This window comes from Fusarium vanettenii (genome assembly GCF_000151355.1).
Source record: "Fusarium vanettenii 77-13-4 chromosome 12 genomic scaffold NECHAsca_56_chr12_3_0, whole genome shotgun sequence".
Taxonomy (NCBI): Eukaryota; Fungi; Ascomycota; class Sordariomycetes; order Hypocreales; family Nectriaceae; genus Fusarium; species Fusarium vanettenii.
In genome coordinates this window covers 162,969-185,964 of record NW_003315833.1, presented here as the reverse complement: position 1 = coordinate 185,964, position 22,996 = coordinate 162,969, and the positions used below count along the sequence as shown (strand labels likewise).

At 44.5% G+C, this 22,996-nt stretch overlaps 8 protein-coding genes across 8 annotated transcripts; 4 read left to right on the top strand and 4 right to left on the bottom strand.

Moving 5' to 3' along the window:
* Positions 1 to 5,451: 5,451 nt before the first annotated feature.
* Positions 5,452 to 6,291, bottom strand: NECHADRAFT_53207 (uncharacterized protein; the record flags this gene model as incomplete). The annotated part of the gene is made up of 2 exons (XM_003040845.1): positions 5,452 to 6,149; positions 6,198 to 6,291. The coding sequence occupies 2 exons, from the start codon at positions 6,289 to 6,291 to the stop codon at positions 5,452 to 5,454; spliced, it is 792 nt and encodes a 263-aa protein (XP_003040891.1).
* A 461-nt stretch (positions 6,292 to 6,752) lies between these two features.
* NECHADRAFT_53240 (uncharacterized protein) lies at positions 6,753 to 7,599 on the bottom strand (the record flags this gene model as incomplete). The annotated part of the gene is made up of 2 exons (XM_003040844.1): positions 6,753 to 7,424; positions 7,483 to 7,599. 2 exons carry the CDS (start codon positions 7,597 to 7,599, stop codon positions 6,753 to 6,755), a joined length of 789 nt encoding a protein of 262 aa, XP_003040890.1.
* A 1,809-nt stretch (positions 7,600 to 9,408) lies between these two features.
* Positions 9,409 to 10,006, top strand: NECHADRAFT_87362 (uncharacterized protein; the record flags this gene model as incomplete). Its single annotated transcript, XM_003040886.1, has 3 exons — positions 9,409 to 9,475; positions 9,554 to 9,666; positions 9,776 to 10,006. 3 exons carry the CDS (start codon positions 9,409 to 9,411, stop codon positions 10,004 to 10,006), a joined length of 411 nt encoding a protein of 136 aa, XP_003040932.1.
* A 723-nt stretch (positions 10,007 to 10,729) lies between these two features.
* On the bottom strand, positions 10,730 to 11,825 carry NECHADRAFT_53268 (uncharacterized protein; the record flags this gene model as incomplete). The annotated part of the gene is made up of 3 exons (XM_003040843.1): positions 10,730 to 10,899; positions 10,966 to 11,185; positions 11,262 to 11,825. The coding sequence occupies 3 exons, from the start codon at positions 11,823 to 11,825 to the stop codon at positions 10,730 to 10,732; spliced, it is 954 nt and encodes a 317-aa protein (XP_003040889.1).
* Positions 11,826 to 12,299: 474 nt separating this feature from the next.
* On the top strand, positions 12,300 to 13,733 carry NECHADRAFT_53241 (uncharacterized protein; the record flags this gene model as incomplete). The annotated part of the gene is made up of 2 exons (XM_003040885.1): positions 12,300 to 12,559; positions 12,740 to 13,733. 2 exons carry the CDS (start codon positions 12,300 to 12,302, stop codon positions 13,731 to 13,733), a joined length of 1,254 nt encoding a protein of 417 aa, XP_003040931.1.
* An 852-nt stretch (positions 13,734 to 14,585) lies between these two features.
* NECHADRAFT_72915 (uncharacterized protein) lies at positions 14,586 to 16,122 on the top strand (the record flags this gene model as incomplete). The annotated part of the gene is made up of 3 exons (XM_003040884.1): positions 14,586 to 14,761; positions 14,838 to 15,567; positions 15,616 to 16,122. 3 exons carry the CDS (start codon positions 14,586 to 14,588, stop codon positions 16,120 to 16,122), a joined length of 1,413 nt encoding a protein of 470 aa, XP_003040930.1.
* Positions 16,123 to 16,254: 132 nt separating this feature from the next.
* Positions 16,255 to 17,585, bottom strand: NECHADRAFT_97607 (uncharacterized protein; the record flags this gene model as incomplete). Its single annotated transcript, XM_003040842.1, has 5 exons — positions 16,255 to 16,458; positions 16,520 to 16,621; positions 16,676 to 17,047; positions 17,118 to 17,460; positions 17,539 to 17,585. 5 exons carry the CDS (start codon positions 17,583 to 17,585, stop codon positions 16,255 to 16,257), a joined length of 1,068 nt encoding a protein of 355 aa, XP_003040888.1.
* Positions 17,586 to 21,799: 4,214 nt separating this feature from the next.
* On the top strand, positions 21,800 to 22,483 carry NECHADRAFT_27467 (uncharacterized protein; the record flags this gene model as incomplete). Its single annotated transcript, XM_003040883.1, has 1 exon — positions 21,800 to 22,483. A coding segment is annotated over one exon (684 nt), but the record flags the coding sequence as incomplete, so codon positions are not given.
* Positions 22,484 to 22,996: the final 513 nt, after the last annotated feature.

Below are 22,996 nucleotides of genomic sequence, written 5' to 3'. Positions count from 1 at the left end.
ACCAAATGCCACAGAGATGACATAGACCTTTCGGAGAGCCAGCATGAACACATGACGGATCTGGCCCCTGATGGGTTCCTCGAACTGCATTAAAAATGCCCTGGTTGCGCTGGCATAGGCATCTCCGGAGCTGAGCACCTCCCGGGCTACTTCACTATCGATCATATGCGCGTACTGCTTCGTGTACGAGTTAAACACGGTCCCTGCGATGGCGACGCCCCAGATCGTGCCAAAGGTACGCATAAAACACCATGTCCCCGTCGCTGCGGCCTGGTCGATCTCATCCGCTGAGGCTTGGAAGGCAGGGAGTAGCGTATTGAGCAGGAAACCAGAGCCAATGGCGGGGAGGAACTGGATGAGAATCCATGCTGCATCGTATAAGCTAGAGTTTAAATTAGCTCTTAATTATAATTTATTAAATTAAAAAATCCTAGAGGTAAAGATAAGAATAATATATCTAGAAGAAATTAAGGAAAAACTCTAATAATTATAGAAAAAGACTATTAAAAAAAATATTATAACTCTTATTATAAACCTATAGAGTTTAAATAAGAAGACTTTATAATATTATTTATTAAAAACCTTAAATTAAAGAAAAAGAAAAAAAAGTTATTACCTAGATATATTAGATTATTTAAGATCCTTAAGAAAATTAATAAATAAATATATTATTTTATATTCTTAAATAAATACTCTTAATTATATAATATCTTTTATATTAGCCTTCTTAAGCCCTAGGTATAATACTAGGGATTAAATATAAAAAGTCTATTAATATTTAACCTTAAAGAAAAAAAAAGGAATATAAAATTAAAAGAATTAAATAAGAAAAAAAGATTAAAGGCTAAATATATTATCTTATTAAGTAAAAAGAATAATTAATAAAATATAATTAATAAATTAATATAAATAATATAGAGAATATATAAGAAATAATTTTAAATAATAAAAAAGCCTCAGAAAAATATAATAAAAAAGAAATAAAAATATAAGATAAATATAATAAAAAATATATTAGAAAATTAATTAAATTAAAATAAATAATAATTATTATAGATATTTATAAACCTAACTAAATTATTAGATTAAACCCCTAAAATATTAATAAAATTATATTATATAAGTAAGGAATTTAAGGATTATAGGGGTTAAGAAGCCCTTATTATTACTTAAGGAGATTAGCTTAAAGATTAGCGCGAGACCTAATATTACTATTAAGGTAAATAATAGCCTTAATCTTATAATAAAAGGTAATTTATATAATAGCCTAAGTAATATACCTAATATTAAAAAGATATATATAAAGAGTCTAAGAGTAGTATTAATAAGTCTAAATAAGATTAAGCTAAAGAAATATTAATAAAAATATAGAGAAACCTTAAGAAAGAATTAAATTTATTATGATTATATAAGAAGCTAAGAAAGAAATAATAAGTAAAATATAATAAATAATAACAATAGACTTATATATAATAAAGGACTTTTATAATTAAGAAAGGATTAATATATTATAATAAAAGATAGAAAAAGATATAACTTATATAGCTAGATTTCTTTATTTTAATAAGGCTATATTTAAAATAATAAATAATCTTAAAGGTATTAAAAGCTTAATAAAAATAATTTAAAGCTATTATAAAATAATAAAAAGTAATAATATTATAAAAATAGGAATTAATAATATTATTATTAATACCTAGTATAATAAGCTTAATATAAACCTTATTTATATATATAAATATATAATAAAGCTTATAAATATTACCTTTAAGGATTATAGAGGGGCTTTACTAAGGATTAACTAAGGTTTACTTAAAGAAAATAAATTAAAAGGTAAAAATAGAAATATTTACTTAAGATAGCTATTATTATCCTTATTATATTTAATATAATAAAAAGAAATAATATCTTAATATTTATATTTAATTAAGATATATTTAAAGGGATATATATAAGAGTTTCTAAAGTTAATAAGTTTAGCTTCTTACTTTATAATAAAATAAAAATACTTTATATATTAAGAATTAATATTAATAGGAGCTATATAATTAATATAATTAGTCTTCTTATAAGTAAATAATATATTAACCTCGAAATAAGAGGAAATTAGGGGGATATTAATAAAGAAATACTTAGATAAATATTATAAAAATAAAATTAAATAAAGAAAAAATATAACTAAGAAAAATTTTATTATTATTATTTAAGAGATAAGATAAATTATTATAAAGATAATAATAAATCCCCTTTTTATTATTATAAAAAATAAAATAAAAGTAGGCTTTATTATTAATAAAAAGGAAGCTATCTTTATTAATAGCTATTAGCTATTTAGTAATATTAATAAAGTTTTAATATAGACCTATTTCTAGCTAAGATATCTAGCCTAGGAGGGGGGGATAATTATTATGCTATTTTATATAAACTAATATAATAACTAGCTTATATATCCCTAGCTTTTTAGAGGGGCTTTATAAAGGAAACCTTTATCTTTCGCTATGGCTTCTATTATCTTAGATCTAGTAAGCTTTAGTCTAATATAATTATTTTACCTACCTAGCTTTCTATAACTTAAGAAGTCATAGCTATAACATATTACTAGAAATTAGCTAGCTATAGGTCTTATATAACTACCCTTAAAGCTATTATATAAGATCCCGCTTAATAATCCGGAGGGTAAGCTAATCTTCCTCCCGGCGGGGGTAGCTCCGGGCTGGCTAGGCCTCTATTAAACCGGCTATAGCCTCAATTGCTTAATTAATTAAGCTTGCCTGATATAGCATTATCTGACTTTCCCCTCTTTTCATTTAATGCCTTGCGCTATTCCTATTTAAGACTAGCCTTAGTCATATGACCTCCCTTTTTCCTTTCCGAGGCTCGTAACCTATATCTAAAGTGCGTATATATAATAGGTTCGGTTTAATATACCCCCCTAGATTAGAAATCCCTTAATAGTCTAACTATCCCTAGCCTTATCTTAGAATACCTACCTTTTATATCTCTAGAGTTAATATCGCTATTCCTCTGATAGTATTTATAGCTTCTTAAGTCGGTGCGCTATACGCTTAATTATTAGTCTTATTATTATATAGTTGCGAGGTTTAAAACCTTAAGATAAATCTCGTATAATATATCTATATCTCTTTTTTAGGCTTCCTCGATTAATCTTATAGTTTAAGATACCTTATTGCTTTAGCTTCCTCCTAGGTAGTCTTAGTATCTTAATCTCTGCCTTAGACTTATTATCTAATTAGACTATTATTTAAACCTAGTGCTATAAGTAAATCTTTCTTTTAAACTTAATATATTAGGTAGATCCTTTAGTGGCCTCTTATTTATTGGGAATAAATATTATTTAAGTCTTTTGCGCCTTATACTTTAGGTCTAAGCCTCGATAGGTATATTGCCTCTTCTTTTTTCTCTTTAACCCATAGGCCTCTCTTTTTGCCTCTTAGGCTTATTTATTACTTTTAATAGTAACGAGGTCTATTTGGCTTATTAGTAGCTTATAAGCTTAGGTTTAGGGTCTTTCTTTTGGTTTAATTGTCCTAGAGAGATATAAGTAAGCTAACCTCTCTTTTAAGTCTCTTTATCTTTATTGAAGTCTCTTATAGAGTTCTTATATTTCTTTATTCTCTTCTAGGTATTTTTTCTACTAATCTATCTATCTCTTAGATAATTAATATTTCTCTAGTACTCCTTTTAGAAAGGTAACCTAATATAATCTTATGTTTAGGTATCTATACTATCTTTCATAGAGTATATATTCCTCTTATAGTCCTTAAGAGGGATAATAAGCCTTTATAGGTCTCTTTGCCTCTTTATTAAGTAATAATAGGCTTCGCTTATTATATTTATTATCTAAGCTTTAAATTCCTATTCTAAGGTTCTCTTTTGCGAGTAAGGCTATATCCTCTATCTTATCTCTCCCTTAGTTAGTTTAAATCTCTTATTAGAATTATATAGAGAAGTCTAATAATTAGTAGGTTTTTTTCTTAATCTTCTCTTTATTTTATATTTTTTTAACTTAGATAAATACTTTAAAGTAATTATTAAGAATTTCTTTTAAGTTATTAAATTATATATTAAGGTACTTTACTTTAGCTATTCCTCTAAGCTTCGCGATTTATATTATTTATTCCTAATTAGTAATTTAATCTTCTTAGTATATTATATTACTTAAAGCTACTTTTAATACTTTAAAATATTATTTCTAAGCTTATTTTCTTTTTAGGGTATTATCTATGCCGCATATAGCTTTAAGATTTAAGTAGAACCTTAATATATTATTATATTTATCTAATTTATTAGTAATAGGGGAGTATATCTTAATATAATATAGATTAATCTTCTTAATTATTTAATTAAGTATATTATTAATCTTATTTACTTATTTATTATATTTATATTAATCTTATTAATATAGAGCTATCTCTATTTAATATAACTTTTAGTCTTTAAGGTATAATTCGCTAATTATAATCGTAGCGTATTTGCCTCTTTTAAGCCTTATAGTCCCTAATCTAGTCTTAGGTCTTACTCTTATAGGGTAATTAGTTATTTCGGGTCTCGTTAGTGCCTATATGCGGCGGGTATTAAATTAGCTTAGGTCGTCTAGTTAACCTAGCTCGTAGACCTTTTCTGCCGAGATCTTTATAATATAGGACTATTTAAAGGAGTCCTAGTCATTTGGTCCGTTTAGGAGGTATATATTCTTTATATTCGCGATAGAGGCTATCTTATCGCGGCTCGTATATTATTATCGAGGTTAGTTTAGTCGGTTTAATGCTTATATTAATAGTTATAGCTGCCTTGAAGAGAAGTATAGCTCTAAGACTCTTAATTATTAAACCGGCTATGGCCTTAATTGCTTAATTAATTGAGCTTACCTAATATAGCATTATCTGACTTTCCCCTCTTTTTATCTAATGCCTTGCGCTATTCCTATTTGAGACTAGCCTTAGTTATATAACCTCCCTTTTTCCTTTCCGAGGCTCGTAACCCATATCCGAAGTGCGTGTGCATGATAGGTTCGGTTCAACAGCCTCCGAGCACCTTCTGGCGGGTATCCTTTCTATACTTTGGGGACTACAGTGTCCCTAATAAGAACGCCGCATTAAAGGAGAGTTAAAAGTCACTGCTAAGCTAAAAAGCATAGCGCGCGCTACTTTAATTAGTAATGCTTCCCTTTATATTGCCTTATAGCTAACTTAATATGCCCCTTTAGCATATAGGTACCGCCGGCATGCTAGCTTCTCTATCCCCTTATAGAGCCCCCTAAGCTTAATATATACTCTGGGATTTAAATATTAGGCCTTGGTAAGTTAGCTTTAAGAGCGAATAAGACTCTTAATTATCAAAAGTCACTACTAAGCTAAAAAGTATAGCGCACGCTACTTTAGTTAGTGGTGCTTCCCTTTATACTGCCCTATAGCTAATTCAATAACTTCCCTAGTAAGTAATATTTACACACTTTCCCTCCCACTTCTTTATATCATCCTGCACGAGCTGCTCAAATATCCATCTAGCTAAATCTCCTCGACTAATAGTATATCCAACCTCTATGCCCTGCTCCACTTCATCTAAATTCCTATACGTATCGTCTTCCCAAACCCAGCCCACTCGCAGTGACGCTGTCCCTTTCATGCGACCGTGTGTCAATAAGGGTGGTCGCAACATCACATACCCACCAAACGGTGAGTTGTCTTCTGTTGCTGCTTCCCGTACCACTCGCTCAAGTACTCCTGTGTCGGCCTGCGCAACTGGTAGAAGCCACAGATAGAGTGGAATCAGAAGCAACGGCTGGTCTCGCTGCGTACCATGGCCCGTAGACGATATTGGTACGAAAACTGGTGACTTCGAAATGGCCTTGCTCGCTTTAAGCTCTCTAAGCGACTCCACGACGGCCGCGGCCGAGTCTCCGGTAATAGTAGCGTCCTGCATTGAGATTGGGCGAAGAGGGTTCCAGTGGAAGCTTGGCAGACTCGTGATGCCAGTGAAGATGATATCTGGCTCATGTCGAAGAAGGTTGCTGACCGCAGTTATATCGCGGGAAGAACCCTCAACTATGGCCAGATGGGATACCAGGATCTCTTCCGAGACATTGTTCTCTGTCAAGATCTTCCTGAGCTTGGAAGCATCTCTGACCACTAGGGACGGTTAGCGAGAGAGATTCATCCATTTTAGCTGAAACGTACGAGCTGCCGCGTTGTAGCCGGCGAGCAATGTCCATGTGAGAACATGGCTAAGTGTTGCGCCACTGGCTCCAATAAACGCAGCTTTGACACCCATCAGGTTGGAGGAGTTCCACGACAGGTCGAGGGCGCAATCAACGGAGGTTGAGAAGTCAAGAGAAGAATTGTGCTTGGAGTCTTTGGCAAGGTATTTGTGATATTGATCAAGTCACTATGGATGTTTTTATCTTATATAGCCGATATTGCGGGATGAGTTTGGACCGACGGAGACGGCACGGAGGAATCGTAGAACGAAGCTTCAAGACACTCCGCCAAAGTCCGCAACTCATTTCAGCTTGCGCATCCCGCGGACGCCCGGCTCCAACAGGAGGCTTGATGGGGGTGAAAGAAGCCACTGACTGTCACATACGACCATACCCACTGGAGAACTCGGGATCCCGTCCGCTCTCCCATAGATAAGCCAGTGAGGGGCGGATTAGTAGTTGGGTCGGTGACGACCAGCGAATCCCCGCTGTTGTATGTTCTTTTTGCTGTCTTTTCATACTCCCTCATCAATGTTCAGTACATCACCCATCCACCACTCGCGCTCAGACATTGGCCCGTTACCCACCGACTTTCTTCTGACGCCAACCACGCAACAATTTGGGCAACATCATCAACTGATCCCAGTCTATTTCCCGCAGGCGTTTGTGCTTTTTGCATCGCGACAATATCTTGAGGAATGTTTTCCAACATCTCGCTCTGCACAGGCCCTGGGTTCACAGCGTTGGCAGTGTGTCCCTCTTCACCTAACTCCGCAGCCCAACAGCGCGTCATGCCTTCCAGTGCAGCTTTGGATGAGCAATACAAAGAGAGGTCTTTAAATCCGTACCGTGCGCCAACAGACGAGATGTTGATGATTCGACCACCGCCTGTGGACGGAAGATAAGGCTTTGTAGCCTGGAGGAGGAGCAGTGGAGCGAGGACGTTGAGGTGATAGATGTAGTCAAAGTCGGTGGTTGTAAGATCAGTGTGACGCTTTACCAGCTCGGCACCTGCGTTGTTGACCAGAATGTCGATGTGAGGTCCAAACGCGCTGATGGCTGGCTCGATGATCTTTTTAGCGCTGTCAGGCTCTCGGAGGTCTGCCCGGACACCAACGCATTGAGATGGAGGCTCAAGTGAGGCGATCTTCGCTAAAAGCTCCTCAACGAGTTTTTCGCTGTTTGGAGATGTATATGTTGCCACAATCTATGATCCTATTAGAAACTCGTTGCTCTTTCTTTTCAGGATCTTAATGGGAACTCACCTTGGCACCTCTCCGGGCCAACTCAAACGCGAAGCCCGCACCAAGCCCTCTAGAAGCACCTGTGACAATGGCGACTTTGCCCTTGAGGGTTGGGAAATTGCTTTGCGGGGGATCCATGGCATTGGCGGTGAGGGAATAAGAAAAGTCAATTGATGGTAGACGGAAATCAATGTTCGTCATGTATTGAATGCTATTGAACAGGTCGAATCACGTTTATATAGACAGTTACTGGTCCAATTGTTTATCGCCGATGGCGATAAGTGGCTTGTTCTTCGGCGATAAAGTTGGCTTGCTGACACCGACGTCACTGGTCCATAGCTTAGACATCTCCACTTTGCCACCTTGCCTCGAGGCTTCCTTACAATATCTTCATCGTTCTTGGTGGTGAAGCCAATTGGGTTAGATTTGCTGGACCGAGAATAATCGGCCGAAGATGTGAATGGAGGCAGGAAATTCGTTCCGTACCTGAGCATCTTGCAAATAGTCTCACCAAACTGGTCCTGAGCCCAGTTTAGGGTAGGATCATTGAATAAATAGCAAAGTCTTAGTTTTTATTACGCAACTTATGACTTTTGCCACAAGGGCAGTGCTTAACAATTAACAATAGATACCTTTAGACGCGGTATTAAAGAGGCTAGTTATTTAAATACCTATGAATCACTGTGCAGTTGGCCACGTGCTTTTCCCGTCCACAACTGGGAGGCTGGGAGTCAAGTCCAAAAACTCCAAAATACACAACCCCAACACAGCAACTTTGAAAATATCCCAAGAGCCATCTTCCGCATCAGGCCTGTCTTCGAAAGGTTATCTTTACTATTCATTCGTTGTAAAATCGTGGCTGTCCTTGGTCGTCCTACAAGCCATTTAAGCAAAGCATGGGTGGCCTAACAAACCGGTCACCTCCTACCCGCTGCCGTTCTGTCTAGAAATCAAGATGCGGCACACCCAAATATGATAGTGGACAGCAGATCAATCCTCTTGGAAAAAAAATCCTGTTCGAAGTATCTTTCCTCATGTTCTGTCGGGGACTCGGCTCTTTGTCTACCACCGACAAGAACCAAACAGAAGATCAAGGCGCGGAATAATTGCAGCGCTTCACCATAGGCGAGTCACCGAGTGCCTCATGCTCAGGTGTTGATTGGCACTCCGTCCCAAAAGTGCACGACACCAGAGCTGCCATCTATCTGGCCGCGGTCGCGGATCGGTCACTTTCAAGGCGTGATATTGGCTCCGTTGATGCCATTGGTAAGGGATATTGGGATGCGCGCCAACGCTCAAGGTCCTAACATCGCTTTTCATAGCTCAACACAATTGCCGAGTATGCATCATCTGGACTAGGTAGGATGCCATATAAGATGAGTGCCGACAACTTGGCTAACTAGAGACGGCGGTAGTAGCATGGCGTCATCCACGCTGAAAATTGAACATTGACCGATATTTAACAACAATGTTTGGACGCTTAATATTGACGCTGTCGATCTTCATTAGAGGGTTGTGCATTTGTTACTGTGTAACGTGCCCTCGACTTACCACCCTTGCATTCACGCCATCTTCTCTGGTGTAGTGCCTAACTCAGTTGGTGTCTTTTGGCCGGCCAGCCTGGAAGAATGCAAGCCAGCAATTGCCGATAAAAGTGATCAGACTCTAAAGTATTGTCGATCTTTTGTGATTATGTCTCAGACACTATGAGCCCATCGACTCCAAAATCACGTCGCAAGATCACAATACACAAAGATTCGAGTATTCAGCTCTGGGAATGAGGCTAGCATGTCGATCTGTTGCGCTGTGGGCGCACAGCTTCCGTCAAGTCTCCCAAGACAGGGGAGTAATTTGGATTATAAAAAGCACAAGAAATGCCATGAAAGTCAACACAAAATATTCAGAGCAATAGCATCTTCAATCTTGTCTCTTCCATTCACTTCCAAAATGCGTTTCAACCCATCCGCTTTGGTCCTTGCCGTTCTGGCGGGCACCGCCATTGCTGGCCACTCCCGTATGTTGCACTCCAACCTGAGAGAAGACACGTGCAACTATGAACTTGCTGACCTTTGACTTCGTTTCTTTGTTCCAGATATCGAGGCCCGTGTTCCCCAGGCGAACGATCCTCTTTCATTTCTCTCTGGGCTTAGCTACGCTCCAATCACTGATTTGCTGAACCAAGTTCTCGGCCCTCCTCTGAGAAAGGTACGTATCCCTGTTCAGCTCTTTTTGACGGAATATTGAAGTATAGTCCATTTTGAACGAGACTTTTCTGTTACCAATACACAAGCTGACCATCATACCATGAACCTAGATTGAAGATGCCCTCAACTTTACCCTGACTCAGAAGCTTACGGAAAGCCTTCAAGGTGGCGCCCCGCTTAGTGTCTTGGTTGCTGTCGTTGAAGCCCTTGGAGAGCTCCTCAACGGGGCTGACATTGGTGCTGTTGACAAGAATCTCGCTGTCAATAGTAACGGCTACTTTGACTCGCTGGATAGCGCTTTGGGTGTTGTCAACATCGGACAAGCCGTCAAGGGCATTTAGACACCTGATTTTGGCGTCCTGACTACATTGAACGGTCACATTGTACGGGACCTTTGTAGGCCACATTTAGGAGGTGTCCGGGTTGGGTTGAAGTGTGTGCTGCCTGAAACTTATTAGCTCAGAGGATTATAATTCGTATGAGGACTTATTATATAATATATAAATGCTTCATGATACCTCGCCTCCGTCAAAGAGCAACTAAAGCCGGAGGGAAGCCTCATTGCTGTTAGGATAGGTTGATCGTAGAAATGGACCAAACATGACTGACCGATCGCGTGGGAGTCGAGCCACACCATGCCCTCAGCACGTCCCATTGCAATTCCTCCAAACGCTTTGACTGATATCAAGAATGCGACCCAAATCTTCTTCTGGATTTAATTCTGCGCCTCAGTTCTTACATCTCCCGACAGAGGACCCTGGCTCATTTCTATAGATGTTGCATTCTGCCTGCAACGCGATGCAGTTCCTTTTACGGCCAGTTGACACTTGGCTTATACCTTTGAGACTCCTTTATTATTAGCCTGGTATGCTGTTGCGGTAGCGTCGCTGTGTGAGTAGACAGACAAGCAACTGCCCAACAGTAGCATAAATCTTGAATGCACAACCCAACTTCATTGTGTATGCTGATCCTTTATTGGGATCATATATCGCACTCTGGTAAGTACATAGAGCATATTCCCACACCATTGGATTGGGCAGGATTCTATCGGAACTATTCGCCGCCTAGAGGCCCTTGACCGTCATCTTCAGGAAGCCAGGGTCATTCTCAATCTTCTCCCGCAAAGGCCCAGTTTGAAGCTCATCAACGTCCCAGTTTGCCCACACAAAGCGACCATGAAGGTACTCAGCCTCGTCCGATGCCGCCCACACGGCAAAGTCACCAGGAAGCTTGACTAGTTGGGTTATTAGCTTCCATGACCTTGCAGATGGACAACGTGGCATTGCCATCTTCAACTTACTATCGTCCCAAGGGAAGCTGTCCGCCTCTGCGAACCGTTGGAAAGACTCGGTGTAGTGCATGCCTGGGTTCATGCTAATGATCTGCATCTCCTTGGCGGGTGTCGCGTATGCAATGGTCTGCATCATTGCGGTGGAAGCGCTCTTTGTAAGGGAGTAGAGGGGAACAGGGCCAGCCAGGTCTGGGGAGTGTACAACAACGGACGTGAGGTTGATTAAGAACTAGAAAGGAGTTCACCCATATTAGCTTCCATAGGTCTGTAGGAGTTGCCGATGTAGTGTCTGAGCTCCAGCAAACAGGGATCTGAACACTCACCAGCTTTTTTGAAGGCTGCGTCTCCCGTTGCTTATAGAACCACTCAATCCAAAGGAATGGCGAGACTACATTGAATGCAAATCCATCCTTCACAGTCTGGCTTCCCAGTCCAAGAAGGGTGTTTGGCAGCCACATCTTGGCCGCATTCAGAACCAAAATATCCACAAAAATGCCGTCCTGTTGAAGGCCACTCCAAAGCTTCTCCACATCTGTATCATCTCCAAAGTCGCTGACCAAACCAAGAGTCTCTACTTTTGGATACGCCTGCTTGATCTTTGCCAAGGCTTCATCCAAAGCACTCAGGCGACGACCCGTCAAAATGATGCGTGTTGCACCAGCAGCACCAAAAGATTTGGCAATACTAAAGCCAATCCCAGTAGAGCCGCCAGCGACGAGAACTGTACGGCCAGCCTGGGAAAGCTCAGAGCGAGTTGGAGAGATAGAGGGATAGGATTCGCGATGGATAACGGAGGTGAGGGAGCCGCTGGGAGTATTGAGCGAATCCCATGGGTTTTCCTTGCGTGGGGAGTCTGTAGGGGCCGACATCATGTAGATTTTGCGGTGCAGGTTATAGGTGATATTGAGCTCGATGATAGATGTGAATGTGAGGGAGACTAGGTCCTTTTATAGAGACCTTATGACTCTCGATGCGTTCAACGTTGGCATCTTCACTTTGTAAGCCCCCTTTCATCTCGGCGTTGCGCCATGAACTGAACCCGCAAAATTTCCGTTCGATAACGAATATCCCTCCTTCGTTGCAAAATCCTCCCATCACTCTAATATCTGAAGACTCGATGCATGGCCCGGGTCAACGTCACGTTGCTAGGTGGATCCAATCAAGCCCAAACTCCCGCAAGGTTTCCGCAACATTTCCGCACAAAACCCGCAAGACAGCGGGCTGACAAATGCAGATCACGAACCAGACATCCATTTGCAACGCGTCTTGCCTTCGGACTCTCACAAGTTCCCTTCCACCCGCCCGCAGAGCCTCCTACCGTTTCCGCAGAACTAGTTGACACTATGGGGTCTGCTAGAAAGTTGAAGGCTTGTTATGCCTGCACAAGCGGAAAACGACGATGTGATAAGGCTCAGCCAACGTGTGGCCGCTGTGAAGATCGAGATATCGATTGTCATTACCCTCCCACAAAGAGGAGGAGAGGAAATACGTTCGAGGACGGCTGCAGCAACGCCCCTTGCCAATCTTCAACCAATGACGGCACATTGGATTCTACGACGATTACCTTCTCAAACGAGGCTGAGGATCTTATCGACTTGAATCAGTGGACACGAAGCCTGATTAACTGGAACGCTTTAACAGACGATCCCTTGCCTCTGTCGCATGGCCTTCAACTGCCATCTATACCACAAGAACACCAGAATCCTCCCGTCTCAAACCTTCAGGGTCCTTCTATATCGTCAACAGAAATACAGGACCCGGCAACGTGCCAATCAGCCACGAGTACCACGGCGCTCTCGAGTCCAGCCAACAGTCTCGGATTCTTTTTTGCGCCCGAATCTTGGACAATACGCCATCTTTCGCTTAATGCCCCGACATTTTCTTCATCTGTTTGTATGAACTATATACGCGGGATACAAACATGGTTCACCGACTGGGTTGTCCACTGTCACAGTCCCTTCATTCATCGCCAACTATACGCTGACACAGGGTTCCCCAACTCTATTCAAGACGCCTTCACCGCAATTTCAGTACACAACACCAAAACACCAGCCAATGAGGCCGCCATCGATGAGATCCTCGAGGCCCGGGTTGCATCACTTCTCAAATCATACCAAGATTCCTATCCAAGTAGTAGCCAGGGCATTGGGGTGTCTCGCGCCCTTGAGACACGAGAGCACTTGGCTCGTACACAGTCCTTGCTTGTATACCTAGTCCTGGGCTTGTTTTCGCCTTCCATAAGGGCTCGAGCTAATGCCGAGAAGCGCGTTCAGACTCTCCTTCACTGGACCCGCCAGCTTTGGGATGCTGCCCCTCGCGACCCGGATATCTGCCAAAGCCCAGAAGGCGATTTGACAGCATTAACGAGCGCTTCAGCAGCGGATGAGTTCTTTGACGGCGATCCCTTACCACGATTATGGCGATCCTGGGTTCTCTCAGAGAGCATACGGCGGACCTGGCTTCTAGCAACCTCGATGATAGGAGTCTATCTCACGATACGGCAAGCATGGGCAGAGTGTCAGGGTGGCATCCAGTTTACAGCCAGTGCAAACATCTGGGACGCAGAATCTGCCTCCAGTTGGGCAAAAGAGTGTCGAAATGCCGATCCACTCTTCATTTGTAGCTTGGACGGTGAAAGCCTGTTCCGCAGCGCAAAGGCTGTTGAGGTTGACGAAATGGCGAGAAACCTCTTTACCATCATGTGGGGAGCTGAAAGGGTTGAGGCTTGGGTATCTAGAACAGCAAGTGACAAAGATGGCGTGCGTTTAACGTATTGATCTTGAGTAGGCCGGCATCTGAGACAAGAGCAGATCCACTGCTGCTGGAGCAACATGCTTCGTTCTACTAGGTCCACTTAGCACGGCTTCATGAGACAGTATCAGCCGAGGCCGGGCCTTGAAGACCTGAGTGAAAGAACACTGGAGGCTATACAAGTTGCATTCATAAAAATGTTAGTGTCTAAATGCTGATCAGTTTCTCTACCACTGTTGTGTCGACATGCCAGCTTCCTTACACGTAGAGACATTGAAGTCATTATGCAGTCCCAAAGAGCGCATTCAGCCGAATGGGGGCATTCAATGGTTTATCAATGACGAACTAAAGAGACTTCAGTCAAGAATGCAACCAGGCACAAGATTCAGCGGCCTCGCGGGCTAATATGAGCCGCGGTGGATACAGCGTCACATGTCAACACCGGCATTCATAAACCCCGTCGGGGAAACTTGGAGCAGCATGTGCCGGGCGCAACACGTCACCATCTCGGAACCTTTTGCCGACGGGGATGTTGACAGGCCAAGGATCCGACGCCTCAGTCACGCCAGGTCAGGCAGGTCCAACGGAGTCTGGGCCCTATTGTTTGTTATCCCTTATATCCGTCTGACTTCCAGGTATTTCTGTTCCGAAGCTCCCGGCATCTTCGTTTTCCTCTGCACAACCCCCCCAATTCCGAGATATCCGATAGAGACACACATTGCTCTTTATTTGGCTATCAGCAGCAGAATGCAACCTTCCACTGGACGTCTTTTCGGTGGTCAACATTTCAGCTCACCTTTGAACCGCGAATCAGCCTGTGCATATTCCCTTTTCGAAATTCGGTGAGTATTTCGCTAGAGTCCCAGTTTTGATGTCAGATGAGAAATGATTCTAACGATCGGATCTCCAGACTCGAGAGAGATGTCATTGTGTTTCGGGGCGGCCAGGATGAAGCCACCGACCAGATTTTGAAAGGGGCTGTGGTGCTCTGCTTGAAATCACCACTCAGAGTCGAAACAATTCAACTTTGTTTCGGGGGTACTCTCCGCCAGTCGTACGTGATACACAGCTAATATTTCAAGTCTTGAGCTTGAGCAATTGCACAGGCACATTGAGCTAACTATCGGGAGGTGGACGTCGGACCCGGGCATATGTCATAGCAATGCCATACTCATGCACAAATGGCCTCCATTTGTGAGGGCGGATGACAAGAGCACGACCTTGCCAGCTGGAAACTACGAATGGCCGTTTGAGTACGTTATCCCAAGCGGCACTGCCGAGACGGTTGAGGGGATGCCTGAAGCAAGCATCATTTACAGCCTGGAGGCTACTATGAACCGAAGCAAACTGGTGCGCCAACAACATGCTCGAAAACGAGTTCGCATAATCCGCACGCTACCTCTCACCGCTCTTGAGTTTGTGCATACGATGAGAATCGAAAATCTCTGGGCCGACAAGATTGACTACTCAGTGACTATTCCTACAAAGGCGATAGTACTTGGTGGCTCAACCACCCTGGACATGCGATTCACACCCCTTGCAAAAGGTCTCGTGTTAGGGCGCATCGAGGTGACTCTGTGGGAACTTTGCGAGTTTTCAGCTCAAAGCAGGCATCGAATCTATTCAAGGGATCACCAGGTTCAGCGTACCGTCAAGCGCTGGGAGTTTGATGCAACCGATGAGGACTGGCAAGACTGCATTGAGGAGACCGGAGAGGAAGGCTGGGTTATGAAAAGGACTCTCGACATCCCAAGGAGACTGTGCGAATGCATCCAAGACTTGGAGGTACAAGGCATCAAGGTTAAGCACAAGATTAAGGTGTTTATCCCACTGCGAAACCTGGATGGACATATGTCCAAAGTGAGTAATGCCTGAAGCCAATTGCAAGATGTCTACTAACAATTCAAGCTCGACATGGCTCTGCCAGTCCACGTTTTTATCTCACCAAATATGCCTCCAGATGAAGAAGGTAACATCGCCCACCACACGACAGGATCACCAGGCTCGATGCCTGGAATTGATGTACCACCAGAGTATGGAGAACATGTGCTCGACCAAGTATTTGATCATAGATCTGGCTGGCAACATACTACATCTCAACAAGATTCGAGTATCCCAACATCCTCCTCGCCTCGCGCCAACGCATCACGGCGACTTATATCAGCAACTTGCACTCAGACAGAGCACCGGGCCGACTCTAGCGCCTCAACATTGCAACCCAACGCTGCTGATGTAACAACATATATATCGTCTGAGACGATCGATGAATCCATCGAACTGGCTGAATTAAGCAGAGTCCCTACATACGGGACAGCGGTGCGGAGCCCCTTGCGCTCTCACGTAGAACCCGGAGACTCCTTGCTTCCTGATTACATGACAGTAGTTTCAGGCAGAGAAAACGAAACTCGTTGTTAGTTCGTCATCAAGTGCAAGTTTGCTTATCCTGGAATTGCGTTGATTGCCACTACGCCAGGCACTTCGTCTCTCATAGGGGTCATCCCAATAGAATGTGTGTTAATGCCATCGGTTACTTAAATACGAAAGACGCTACCAAACGCTTTCCAGCCCGTTCACGCCAATAGGCTTATCAGCCAATGTCGTGATTCGGAACCCATGGCGCAGCCCTTCCTGTGGGTTATGCACATTGTAGTCATTGACAGCGGTGTGAGCAGTAACTCTGTTATCCCAGAGTGCAACAGTCCCTTCTTCCCATCTTACTCGAGCCTGGAAGTCCTGTCCTTGTGCGATATGCTGTTGAGAACAGTTAACTAAGTGACTTACTTGGCAGAAATATGAAGGCAGGACAACTCACTTTGAACAGAATCTTGAGCAATCCGTCTGATTCCTCTTGCTTAAGTCCGATGATACGCTTGGTGAAACCAGGCTGGATAAACAACGCCTTCTGTCCAGTGGCCTAATCATCATTCAATAAGCTGGCACGGCATGTGAAATTCATAGGTGGTCTTACCGGATGGATCCTGACAATGGGATGCTCACTCTTTACAGGCTCCCGTCTCACATGACGGCCATCTCGGCGCGCCTTTTCTGCCTGTGGGTATCCGCTATGCTCGGCGCGCAGACCCTCCAGAAGAGTCTTAATCGGGGTGCTCAGTCTAGCATATGCAGCAGTTTGGCTTGCCCAAATCGTGTCTCCACCTGAAGGAGGTACAGACAGCAAAGTCAGGATGGTGATACCTGGTGGTTGGTGCTCGTATGACACATCAGAATGATAGCCTATGGTAGACAGCTTATCAAGCTTGCTCTCGTTCCGGTATTCGTTGTCTGGACCAAGATAGATGTTGTGGAACTCCAGATGGTCCTTGATGTGAGCTCCAGTTGGCTATGAAACGCCTTTAGTTAGACATCCCGACCTCGAGAGGATGAAAAGGCATAGGTTTGGTATGTCTCACATGGATGTGCAGCGGGCCAAAATAGCGACCAAACTCCTTCTGCTTTTGAATGCCGATGTCTTTGAAATCCTGTTCACGGAAAACAACGACACCGCGCTCGGCAATCAAGAGGGCCAGCTCGTCTTTTTGCAGATCATTCAACTGAGAAAGCTGGAGGCCACGAATCTCAGTTCCGATAACGGGGGTTATCTTGGAAACCTGAAAATCGGAATTGCCTTCTGGAAAGAGGTTGGATTTGGCCTTATTCGCAACCAGTCCACGGTCGTTGAACTCAAATGGCTGAAGTGGTGGAAACGTAGTGGTCTCATCGTACACCGGGAGATAAGCGCCATATTTGTACTTGCTTCAAGTTAGTGACACACAGGTCTCCATGGAGTTCAGTGGTCTCACTTGATTGTGAAGGGTAGTGTCAAAGGCTAACTTGACCGTGGTGGTCGAGCCTGAGGTCTGAGTGGTGGTAGTAGACATGTTGGCTGAAGCGTATGAGGTAGAAAGTATGAATGATCAGCGTCTAAAGCCCAGTATCCAGGCTCATGCGGCGCATATTAATACTTTGGTTTCTAACGTTTCTTTAGAATCACGTTCTAATGTAGCTATCACGTCAGTTTGCGGAGTATTCATGACATCCTCATCCAGACCTATGGGGTTGAAGCAGAAATGCAGCAGACAAGAAGGGTGTGGTCACACAATTTTAGCGTCTGGATAACGAAATCCTTTTCTTTGTCTGTCGCCCTTCACTCAATGATCTACAAGAGGCCTGCCTGCATTCGGAGTCGATCGGGTGGGTTGATGACATTGGAACGCGCGCGCACGCCATCTGCCAGCATCGTTGTCCAACCACAGGCACACTCGCTACACTGTACTAGATAAAGTCGTATCAGATAAGATACATGCTTACAAAATGAATGGTTCTATTCGGCATTATGCGATGATCTGGGAAGGCTCCCACACCACAGCTCCAACCCGCGCAACAGGAGGGCATTTACCCCAGTAGGTTAAACTGACTTCACACATTCTGCTAAAGTGTCGTTGCCTTTAAGGTAGCTGGTACTCAGAAGTACCTTCGTTTCCAAGTCCTACAACCTACCGTCTATTCGATATAAATCTCGTTGCTCAACTATTGAGTGATGGAATGTGAGTCAGGGGTAACGTTTGAAGCAGATTCAATCCTCCAGTCGAGCGCCAGGGCGAGACTTCAGCAGCATAGCGTCCTGATTAGTCATAGCAAGCCGCGTTGGCTCAGTGGTAGAGCGTATCACTAGTACTAGTACTCCTAGTACAGTAGACATGATAAGGTCCAAGGTTCGATCCCTTGACGTGGCAGTGTGACACCCAGCTGGTTCATAACCCGGCTCTTCTCTTACTTTTGTCAGTTTTGCTGCCTTTTCCACCCGGCGCTTCTCCATGATAGCAGCAAACAACCAAGTAAGCAGGTGCTCTGGCGTGTCTAGATATCCTCTTTTCTTTTTTACACAAGAAGAACCATCCACGAGTAAAGGGCAATTAATGCAAGATGGTGCCGCTTGTTTTACTTTCTTGTCAGGTCAAAGATAAAAGCATATGTACTTGCATTCCTACTTGCACCACAGAATGTGTAGTGTCAGCACAATTCATCTCCAAGAACTTACTTCGTGAAGTGGTGCATCTCCCCAAGAATAAGATATTAATGTGAATGTTTTCCATTTGCTCACTAAACCAAGACCTATTTATCTTCATGATGTTTTGCCAAATACCACAGTAGAATGTCTGTTAGTCTGGACTTGCGGTGCCCAGAAGAAATCACTGGTGTGTGCCTGATGGGGTTACAGGCGCTGCGAGCACTTGAAACAACAGCACATTACAAGCCAGTGCCATGAAAATTGTTCAATGTGAACATTAAATTCACAATTGTCCATTGCGCCTTAGAAAACTAGGGTGCAACACATGCGCCAATCGGTGCTTCGCGATGTCCAAGCTGCGGGCTCCAGAGACCGTTCGAGACCTAGCTGCGGAAACACTAACGTCATTGACAGCCCACAGATTGACCCACCGATAGGTTCAGGGTTCCATGCAGCTCCAGATGGTTGAAACGAAGTGGCCGGTATAGACAGCCGGATGGGGCGCTTCGGCGGCACGGACAATGGGGATGCTCCCGCCTTCCCGGGCACTCGGGTGTTTTGGCCCCTCAAAGGCCAATTCCATCTCGGAACATTGATCAACAGGGTTCCGAATGCTTGGGCATGATTCATATCGGCTACTGCCGTGATCAAGCATCGGTGCAAACACCGGTGCGAGCTTTGCCGCGTATAGGTCGGGTTCATCTTGCCTTCACTGGGTGTGTAACTTGGCAGTGCACCCCAGCAGAAGGGAACTGACTGCCACGATACCTAAGAGGCCGAGAGCTGGTACCTTTTTCTGATGTGTAGGGTAAAAACACCTGGTTACATGTACCCTTTCACGAGGATTATTTACCCATCCAGAAAGCAATGTCCAGGACATAGGCGTGTATTAGATTCTCTAATCGAAATATCTACAATCAAGTCCCTGGAGCCGGGACTTCACGACGCGGTATGGAATCTTCACTAAGAATGTTCTTTTTGCCGCTTAAAATACGCTACTACGTGAGACTCTTCGATCGTGCAACCTCACCCCATCAGTCTATGTTCACCCCTTGTGTTCCGAAGATCGGGTCGTGAAAACAAGCCATCACCAACGCGGTAAGAACTCGTTTCGTTTTGGTTTGGCCTAGCTCTCCCACTTCCCGCTCCCGCAGCCCTGGCGCCGGGATTCTACACACGCCTCCATTCTCGAGATAGCTTCATGCACAGTCTGGGGACTGCATTTATAGCTCCCCCATAGAAACCAGAATAGCCAATCAGTTGCATCATGTTTCGAGCCTTACCTGTATTTTCTGGGCCAAAACAAGCATGGCTCACCACAGTGGAGATATCCTTGTGCCACGATGACATTCTTGTAACACTAGTCTGCGGCTTAGAGTTTTTCCAACCGCTCTCTGACGTGGCGGGAGGACGACAGCTACAACAAAGTGCTTCTATAGACGAATGATGAGTCGTTGGTACAACCTACCACGGGTTTTCCAGCTCATTTCACACAGCCTCATTTCACGCTGAAGGTATCCTGCGAGAGTTACCAGTTGCCGTAACTCCCATGATGCGACATTTTGCGGTGCCCCTTTTCTCTCCCCTGGAGTTTAGTGACTGGACGCGTACTCTCAGTCGTGGAAATCCTGGTTTTCCACGTAACACCAGACTCGCACGACATGGTAGATCAATGTGACGAAAAGATTGATGCATATACCGCTCTCTTCCTGAAAATGATTAACAGTCATTCAAAAACAGTTGTTACAGCATCGTGAACTCAAATTAACAATTGGACAATAGACCATAACAACAATCCATCAACAAGTCACCGCCAACTCTTCACTCTTAATCGACAAAGAGGGAGCTACCACCTTCTATCGACATCAAAGGTCATGTCGAACACAGATTCACCTGTGGATCAGAGCCACATCTTTGGCCAGCTCATTGCCTGGGACAACATCTCAATGCTGTGCCAAATCATTGCCGCTTGTATCATCCCTTTTGTTATCATCTACTCGATCCTCACGGAGAAGCCTACACCTACGGCTCCGCATCTCCTTGAAGAACAAGGCGAAATTTCGGACGACCCGACTGGGCTTCATTTAGTCTGGTAGAAGTGCAGTGAGTTATTCATCTTGGCTGGAGAGACGGCGCTGATGGAGAAGTAGTGTATGAACTCTACTCATCTGATTGAAAATCGTACGAGGCATGATCATTTCAAGGGCGTGTAGTTAGCTACCCGCTAGGACAGCATGGGTAGGAGATAGGGAGAGAGTTCACAGGGCATTCCGAATGTGTTCGTAATTATTTGCCTTATTCGTCAATTGGCTAGTTACCACGTTTGAAGTTATTCGTAAAATTAGATTTTATTACCACACTTTGGCTCGTTTTACACAAGTTGACACAGCTCAAGAATTTCTACTGCCATTGCAATGAATCCAGCCCCTTAACAAACCCGGGGCTCTAAGTAACCACCTACGTAACAATCCAGAATTTCGAGTGAGATCCTCATCTCATGTTCTCAATGTTCCTTCTCGTAACACTGTTTCCTCTTACGGCTGACGAAGCCTCTCCAGCCGGACTGTCGGTGTGCCACCATTTACCCTCATTGATGGAGGCCGGAACTTTTGCAAGAGATAATCCAATAGTTCGAAAGTGGAGGCTTCTTGCTGGTTCCCCCATGGTTGTTACGCAGATCCAGAATCGACGTGATAACTGCTGACGAGCAATCTCGCTCCCACATCACGAAAAATCCCAGGAAGACACCACGTTCAAGGCTAATAGTACTCCTACCAACGAGGCTTGCGATACATTCGCGGTGTACTTCGGAATAGCGGCATGCTTGCGGCTGCGCCTGGGTGGAGAGTATCCACGACGCGTCACCGTATGTTTGAAGCCAAGTTCGTTAGCCAGGCAAGATGAACTTCAGACCATGGCTCTCGAGGATAAATATCGCCTCGGTTCCCGTCTAGAAACACATCTTCACTCAGCTCATCATCTTTCAATCACTTCAATACACTCGCTTACTTCCACCTCCCAACCACACTCTTTTACTCTCATCAACTTTCGTTCAAGTTCACCACACTCTCTCAAACCATCACAATGAAGACCTCCGTCGCTCTCCTTTCTGTTTCTCTGGCCTCTGCCATGGCCACCCCTCTGACTCTTCGGGCTCAGAAGTGCAACGTCGCTCCCACTGCCTCGGCCAAGACAAACATCCAACCTTACGATGTTGCCGAGGCCGCCACCGCTGAGGAGTGCCAGACCATCTGCGAGTCTGATGAGGCCTGCCTCAGCTTTCTCTTTGGCCTTACGGCTCATGCCACTACTCCCTCTTGCCTGCTCTACAAGGTCCCTGCGGCTCAGGTTCCTGCTCGCAGCGACGGCCTCCATGTCTTTGACAAGGCCTGCTCTGCTACGCTCGTCCCTACCACAGCTCCTACCCATGCCCAGCCCTGGGGTACTGCTCCCAAGAAGGTCTCTGTTCGCAGTGAGCAGAAGTGCAACGTCACTCCTACCGGCTCCATCGACAAGAAGATCCAGCCTTACCAGACTTCCACCAAGGCCTCAACCGCCGAGGAGTGTCAGACGCTATGCGAGGCTGGCGATGCCTGTCTCAGCTTCTTGTTCGGCCTCCCCGACAACTGCAGGGCCCCTGTCTGCAAGCTTTACAAGGTTGCAGCTGCTGAGATCCCCATCCGCAGCGACAAGCTGTTTGTCTTTGATAAGGCTTGCCCCGCCAAGCTGGTCCCGGTCACCGCTCCCACTCACTCTGCTCCCCGCGGTCTGATTGCCAGCGCTGTTACCAAGACCACCAAGGCTAAGGCTGCCAACTCCAAGGACACTAAGGCTAAGGCTGTGGAGTCCAAGGCTGCTGAGCCCAAAAACACAATGGCCAAGACCACTGAGACAAAGAATATCGAGGCTAAGGCTGCCGAAGCTAAGGACTCCAAGGTCACCGAGACTAAGGGGACCCAGGCTAAGGCTGTGCAGTCCCAGGTCGCCAAGGCTAAGGATACTCAGGTCAAGGCTGTCGAGTCGAAGGATACCAAGAACCAGCAAGCCAAGGCCACTGTCGTCTACGGCAAGCCCGCTGCTACCTCTACCAAGTGCCAGACTCAGGCCAAGCAGACTGCCAACGCCAACACCAACGAGGTCTCCGGTGCTCAGAAGAGCAACTAAATTCCCGCTCCCTCGTTTTGAGAGCTTCCTAGCTCTATCAAACGAACAGCGGCGATGTGGATACACTGAGGGGGCTTGGAGGAGGAAAAGGGGTAATGAGGAGGTGTGGCGGAATTG